This window comes from Dysidea avara, chromosome 12 (genome assembly GCF_963678975.1).
Source record: "Dysidea avara chromosome 12, odDysAvar1.4, whole genome shotgun sequence".
NCBI classification, from domain to species: domain Eukaryota; kingdom Metazoa; phylum Porifera; class Demospongiae; order Dictyoceratida; family Dysideidae; genus Dysidea; species Dysidea avara.
The window spans coordinates 15154555-15162383 of record NC_089283.1 but is presented as its reverse complement, the minus strand read 5'-3'; the positions used below and the strand labels follow the sequence as shown (position 1 = coordinate 15162383).

Genomic DNA, 7829 nt, shown 5'->3' with positions numbered 1-7829 from the left:
GTGCCCCCTATGTCCCCCTGGATTCACCACTGATGTATATATCTTGTTAATACTTAGGGTTTCCAACTCAAAAAAGCAAGGTGCTTTTTTTGTTGTTTCTGGAGGTTTTCATACAGACTGACCTTTAAGATAAAGCAAACAAGTGCTAATTTGTTATTGGATTGCTTGTAGTATTGGGTATCAGCATAAGTTTAACACACAAAAACATACAAAAAGTGGCCACGTGACCAAAAATACTATAATAGTTACATTGGACTGTTTATTTGAAAGTCTTTGCATTTTAGTGTGATATAAGTCACAGTCAGTGTATTTCTTACCTTATAATGAAGACTTTTAGATCTTGTAGTGCTATAGTACATCCTGTATAGCTGTAATAGGATTGTTGGCCACTTGATAGTATAGCGGCGCAACCCAAAAATTGTGCACTTTTTCATAAAGCCATGAAACTTTCCACATAAATATTAGTCCTCCCAATACATGTATTTTTAGATATAGTGCCATCGCTGATTTGACCTTCGGTGACCTTTACTGCCATTTTTGTACAGAAAATTAATCATTTTTGTTTTTAACTCCCTGAGGCAGTAATTAACTTGTTAAAACATAGTACCAAGCAAAATATCTTGCTGATAGAAACAATTTGGTTTTTAGTTGAAGACAATGGGTGATTCATTCTTAAGTTATGAGTATTTTTATTAGCTGCAAAATTTGATAAATTTATGCATAATTATCTGCCCACAGATAATTTACATCTAGAGGGCAGGTAAATTAACAAACTTTTCAGCTAGTAAAAATGATCATAACTTTAAATAAAAACCAAGTTGTTTCTATTGGCAAGATCTTTTGTTTGATACCATGTTTTAACAAGTTAATTACTGCTTCAGGGAGTTAAAGACAAAAATGATCAATTTTCTGTACAAAAATGGCTGTAAAGGTCACCAAAGGTCAACTCAGCGATGGCACTATATCTAAAATTACATGTCATGAGGAGTACTATTTATGTGGAAAGTTTCATGGTTTTATGAAAAAGTGCACAATATTGCCAATTTTAGGGGCTACGCTGCTATACTATAACCACTTTCTAGGTACTTATAGTTAAAACTGCACTGATATTGAAAGCAATGCAGAGTTTAATAATATATTAGCACTTATTCATTTTATCTTAAGGTCAGTCTGTGTGAAAATCATCAGAAACAATGAAAATACCTGAGGAATCATCCTGTTTTGCAGTGGAAATCCTATGACAGTAAAGGATGTCATTGGAAATATGTCATGTCAGTATGTCATTGGAAATCCAATGACAATAAACAGGACAGCTAGTAACTGTCCTGTTTACTGTCATTGGAAGATACTAACTACTTTATCATGATAGACTAGGTGTGTTGTACGTACTCTTGAAGTGGGATGTATTGAGTGTGTTCGGTGTGTTAGTTGGGCTGTCCCATGATATTCGTAAAGTCCTACGTTTAACTTTTCTTTGATAAATTTTTAATGCATGGTGGTAAATACAATGTGTATGCAGATATTACACAAAACATTTTTGTAACATTTCTAAAGTTTCTAGTGTACTCATGTGACAATCCGGTTTTCCTTGGTCCTTCAGTACTTCTTCACACACTTGCACTTGTAGCGATCCCATGTGTAGCCTCGATGGCATGATCCAGTAGCAGGGCATTCACAGGTCCATGTGTATCTGTTGCACTTCTTAGGCCAACGACAATGTGCATCACTAGTGCACTCGGCACATTTGCAGCTCAAGTGATGGGTGAATTTTAAGTACCGGATTCCATAAAAGTAGCAATATCGGCTTGAGCACTTGTACACAACAACCCATCGATAGAAGTGACGTATACGGGTGGGTACACATTTGCCAGGACGCTTACAGTACAGATCATCACACAACCAGACCTTGACTGGTGGATAGTAGAAGTATCCACTCTGGTAGTAATCTCTTCTGAAAGGTCCACTTGTGCAGTGGGGGTAACGCCTTGGTCTGATTAAATCTTTGTATTCTTTGGTGGCTTTGGAATTACCTTTAGAAACAAGAGCATCATATTAATACTAGTGTCATATACAGTATGTGTAGATGTAGTTACTAAAGGTATATTTTTCATGAGTATTTTAACTTCTAATTTGATAACAAGATTTGTCTATGTAAGTTTTTAATATTTGTTGTTTGAGTATAATACGTAGGACCGAAACTTTTTAACCATTTAAACTAACTGTTCACACCGGTATATGCAGGCTTAATTTAAAACTGGTAGAAAACTAACACGAAAGAAATATCGTATACTAAAAATAGTACTGCTATTAACATGCATATGTAGACTGTGTACTAACTTATCTTGTAAGCTCCTCCGACATCAGAGGAACTGGTTCTACGAGAGAAGAGGTCTACTGTTCCATTTGCACTTCCAACCTATCAAAGATAACCAAAACCTTTCATATTAAATATTTGCTTATTGCTTACCAGAAAAATGCAGCACGCCACAGTAAGCAGCAAATTTGAGAGCATCATTTTCTCTGCTTGCTTAAGATGCTGACTTCACATGCTCTTTCTGGTCAAGCTGTATCCCTTTTATACTAGGTCTCTGTCATAGCTTATTGTATTTTGTTGTCGTCATAATTGATGTTGTTAGTGGGCAGTATTAATAGATTAGTGGGTATCAATAATAAACAAGGGTGGATGTGTTGTCTTTAGTAGTACATGCTTCCCAAGAATTTGTCATTATGGGTTAGTCCCATTAGCTGTGAGGTAAAGTACAGTCATCAAAAGACATTGTAGGGACCCTAGTCCATATTGAGAGCAAGAAAGTGGACAGGCTCTGACTTCCCACCATTATGTGATCTTTGCACTTTAATCCATTTACTGTATCTACAGTTCTACCACTCTATCTTCAATCTTCAAGAAACATAAGTTGAGTTATGGTCAACATATTTATGAGGCTGAATGAATTACATTGTTGTTATGTTTGCCACAAGATTTTTTTTTCACTGTTTGATGTTGCTTCATCCTGAGACATGCCTTTTCACCGACTGCAGTATGTATAATATGTGCATCATGGACTTACCTTTGTCCTCCTTTGTGTCCCAATTCTTTCACTGACGATGCAAGGTGCCAAGTCTTTTATAGATGACATGCATTTCTTTTGCCAGCTTTATAAATGAAGTAGTGAATAATCTGTGGTCTTGGGTTGGCTCCAACATTGTCATTATTCCAAGCTGCTGTTTCAATATATATGCTCATCCATTGTTACTAACACCAGGGTTTTACCACCAACCCATTTAGTGAGACCAGAGTCTGAACATGCAGGCAGAGTTACGTATGTACATTATTCAGCTGGTTAAATATTTGTGGTTGGTAAGAGTAGTCTGTCTGCGCAGAAAAAAGACTGATTATGTGATTAAGGTTGTTGATTATATTATTGCATAGATCATTACGATGTTAAGATAACATTGTTTTATTTAGTACACAGGATAACAATGTAATTTGTTAATCATGGACATTGGAGGCAAACCACCTACACAGTTCATAGAGGCTGTTACAAGAGATGTGACACGTATTTCACAGAGACATACGTATAACCTAACAGCAATGCTTGCTTGATTTAAACAGATTACATGCAATCAGGTGTTATTTACTATAAGCACTCAGGTAGAACAATACGTACAGTACTTGTGAAGGTTCCACCCATATGGTTTACACCATATGCAGAAAGCTAATGACCTTGAGAAGCCACTCAAGTAACTCTATCGGTGATGTGTAATTGCACCATCACATATTTCTTGGTACTAACCACAGTTTTGTAAACACACCAAAACAAGTCTTACTAGAAATGCATGATGAAGCATAAGCTACAAAAGAACTCATCTTGGTAGACTCCATGAAGAACTGGGCTTTCCAGCCAAATATTACCCTAAAATCAGCCTCAATTTCCCTTCATGACAGCTTGGCAGCATTGGTTAGGCACAGCCAAGCCCAAAACTGTCTTCAGACCAATTCCATAAGTTTAACCAACTTAAAATTCCTAATTATTCCTTCTACTTGTCATTAAAAGAGTGAGCTTGGTATTGCTACCCACACAATAGACTTTCACGTTCTTTCAATCTTAACAACAGTACTGTACCTTCAGTTCTTACACTACACATCAGAATGTGATGTTACTAGACTTTGTGGTTTCATATGTATCTCAACGTAATTGAAAACACTTCTTGCGTGTTTTGCACAATATAAGCAGTATGTTTAAATGGCATTCAATTTCAGTCAATCTTTATGTACTTCTGTGTGTACAGTTGTGGTTAAACATTTCTTTGTTAGTAACTTCTATAGTAAGGAATCGGTTAGTACATACAGTGAAACCTGTCTCTGAAATTCTTACTTATTGGTAATTGACAAAACTATAAACGATTATTGAATTACAAAACTATTAGTCATTGATGAATTACAAAATGAATTAACATCACAAACAAAATGTATAGTTATTTCGCTAAGTAAACATGGCAACTCTTACATTTCAGTGCAGCTCTGAAATCTTAAACCAACGAATGTACATGTAGAAGGGGACCAACTGTGCACAACTTCTAAAAAAGAAATCAGAACATGGATTTGCTTTCTGTCTTTGAATGCCCACCAATGTAATGTCAAGATTTTCCTGTAATGTTAACCCATCATTTTGCTGAGAAATTCTAAACAATGAAAATATTTGTAAATACAGAACAGTGATTTAGGATATTAGATTAGTGAACAGGATATTTGCAATAGAGGGTGGATAAGTCAAAATTTGTTGGTGATGTTTGTATAGGGACAAGAATTATGAAGGTTTTGACAACAACAGTTTGAATCAGTTCATTTCTACTTGTGACTTAACAGCTTACTACAATACTACTGACGTCAACAGTGCCTGGGCTATATTAAAGGAACTATTACTTAGTGGCATGGACTTGTTCATTCCTAAAATCAAACTAAAACCCACTCAGTATCCCAACTGGTTTTCTCCAACAATTAGACATCATCTTAAATGTCTCCGTACTCTTCGTAAAAAATTACGTCGTCATTTTACTCTTGCCTCCCTACAACGTTTGATCCAACTTGAAGAGCTCACCCAACAAGAGTTATATAATGCAAAGGAAACTTATGAGAAAGAACTGATTAACAGTTACGCACAATCTAAGAACCCAAAACTTTTTCATTATATCAAAAGTATCACTAAGTTTGGATCCCTTCCCTCAATTTTAGTCAACGATTCTGTAAAAGCTGTGTCAGATAAGGATAAGGCTGAACTGTTTAACCAATATTTCTACTCCGTTTTTACTGATGCTGCCACCCCTTTACCAAATTTAGAAGAGGTGTCCATTCCATCCAGTACTATTCCTGATATTACTCTCAGTTCCCAAGACATATTTGAAGAGTTAAGATCTTTACAGACTTCTAAAGCTGTTGGTCCAGACAATATTGGACCTAAAGTCCTAAATAGCTGTGCAGATTCATTGACTGCACCTCTACATCATCTATTTTCTCTGTCTTTGGCAAATGGTGTCATTCCCAGTGACTGGAAATGCCACAACATAATACCTGTTTATAAGTCGGGTGATAAATCTTCTGTCAAAAACTATCGGCCTATTTCATTACTATGCAATGTATCTAAAGTTTTAGAACGACTAGTACATAACAAACTTCTTGATTTCTATTCAGACTCCATATCACGCCATCAATTTGGATTCTGTAAAAACAAATCTACTTTGCAACAGTTGTTACTATATTTTGATGATCTATGTTCTGACAAGAAACAAACTGATAGTATTTACCTTGACTTCAGCAAAGCTTTTGACAGTGTTTCACATACTAAACTGTTGTTGAAGTTATGGTCTGTTGGCATCACAGGTGATGTGTGGTCATGGCTACGGTCCTATTTGTCTGACCGTAGTCAACGTGTTTTGGTCAATAATAGTTTATCTTGCTCTCTACCTGTTAAATCTGGTGTACCTCAGGGTAGCATCTTGGGACCATTGCTGTTCATAATATATGTTAATGATCTGTGTGATAAAGTTGAGAATTCCACAATCTTTAAGTTTGCTGACGACCTCAAATGCTTCAAGGCAATCCATTGTATCACTGACTCCAACCAACTTCAGAATGATTTAAACTCCCTATATGGATGGAGTCTTGATAATGATCTCTCTTTCAGTATTAAGAAGTGTGTCGTTTTACATTTCAAGGTCACATTACACGACACAAACTATTTCATTAATGGTGTTCAACTATCTAATGTCACAGAACATCGTGACCTCGGAATAGTTTTCTCCAAAAATTTGTCTTGGGCCAGTCATATTGATTCTACAGTGGCTAAGGCTTATAAGTCCTTTGGCCTACTCCGCCGAACTTTTAAGAACACCTTCTCTATTCAAGCTAGAAAAACACTATATCTGACTCTAGTGAGATCCAAGCTTTTATATTGTTCTGCCTTATGGCGACCCCATCTTATGAAGGACATTTTGTTGTTAGAGCAAGTCCAGCGCCGTGCAACTAAATTTATATTGAATAACTATACTATGGATTACAAAACAAGATTGTTTCATCTGAAGCTTTTACCTTTGATGTATGTGTTAGAATTACATGATGTTCTTTTTCTAATAAAATCTTTGAACTCCCCTACTCGTAGCTTCAACATATCCGACCATGTTTGCTTCAACAACAGTCGTACCAGATCATCCAGCAGCAAGTTATGCCACAGAAATTCTGACAATGTCATTACAGCAAATTCATATTTTTACAGAATCCCTAGATTGTGGAATGCATTACCTATCATTGACTTATCCCTTTCCCTCCCTACTATCAAACATAAACTTATTATTTTTTTATGGAATCATTTTACAAATACTTTTGACACTAACAGTAATTGTACTTTGCATTTTTTATGTCCTTGTAGGAACTGTAGTAAGCTTCCCCACTCATGTAACTTTAATATTTTGTAGTTGTACTGTACGTAAGTAAAGTTTAGTTGTAAATAAGTAGCTAAGTAGTTAATTAATTTAAGGCAGCTGGCACTGGTGGCTAGCTGACCCTCAGATCATGTAATTTCCCTTTTTGATTTGTCTAATGTTCTGTACTTGTGTTATTTGATCTGTAAAGCATTAATAAATAAATAAATAAATAAATAAAAGTGGGTGTAATTTGTACAGGGTATTATCAACCTTAGCACTTCAGCTGGTATCTGCAGTTTTGGCTTGTCTATGTCCTTAAATCAGACATTTTGTTAACCATGTGTGTGTTTTGTGTTTGCATGTCTGTCCACACCCAAGTAAAAAGGCTTGTACTAAATGTCACTTACATACTGTACTAAATAACCAGGAAGGTAGCCTTTCCTATAGGCTGTTTTCATTGAAAGAAAGCATGACTTCACTATATGTATACTTTCTGTGTATGTACAGTAGTTGTGTGTAAACATATTGTCCAGGCTGCATTTCTATAAGTAAGACGTACTTTGGGTTGATGAAGTGTACTAATAGATGAATTACAGTCAGATAATAGAGATCAAGATTCTAATAATCAAGATGTTATAGTCTATTTTGAGCACTACTGCAAGAATGGTGCAATTTGAACCCATTCTGAACGTCACGGGTAGTATCCATTCAATACTTTTATTTTTAAAGGCATTTTTACTTTACACATGTACTAAATCAAGCACACACCATTCATAGCTGGGTTGTTTAGGAAGTTGTGAAGTGATAACGGCAATCATTCAGTATGGTATCTTCTAGACACTTTATTTTCTGGTTTACTTGGCTTCTAATTCAGTCTATCAATGTGGGTTACTTAATCTTATTCTTTCATT

The 7829-nt window shown here is 35.7% G+C and overlaps 1 protein-coding gene across 1 annotated transcript; it reads right to left on the bottom strand.

Annotated features, from left to right (window-relative positions):
- Positions 1-1468: 1468 nt before the first annotated feature.
- On the bottom strand, positions 1469-2551 carry LOC136240697 (uncharacterized). Its single transcript, XM_066031723.1, has 3 exons — positions 2468-2551; positions 2338-2416; positions 1469-2030 (listed from the first exon to the last, which is right to left on the bottom strand). The coding sequence occupies exons 1-3, from the start codon at positions 2513-2515 to the stop codon at positions 1597-1599; spliced, it is 561 nt and encodes a 186-aa protein (XP_065887795.1). The 5' UTR covers positions 2516-2551; the 3' UTR covers positions 1469-1596.
- Positions 2552-7829: the final 5278 nt, after the last annotated feature.

Bases quoted from the DNA above. Each gene is read 5' to 3' on its own strand.
- LOC136240697 (XM_066031723.1), bottom strand. From the start codon at position 2,515: ATGATGCTCTCAAATTTGCTGCTTACTGTGGCGTGCTGCATTTTTCTG. The intron at 2,417-2,467 runs GTAAGCAATAAG...TATCTTTGATAG, and splicing joins TGGCGTGCTGCATTTTTCTG to GTTGGAAGTGCAAATGGAAC. The intron at 2,031-2,337 runs GTTAGTACACAG...TTGTTTCTAAAG, and splicing joins CGGAGGAGCTTACAAGATAA to GTAATTCCAAAGCCACCAAA.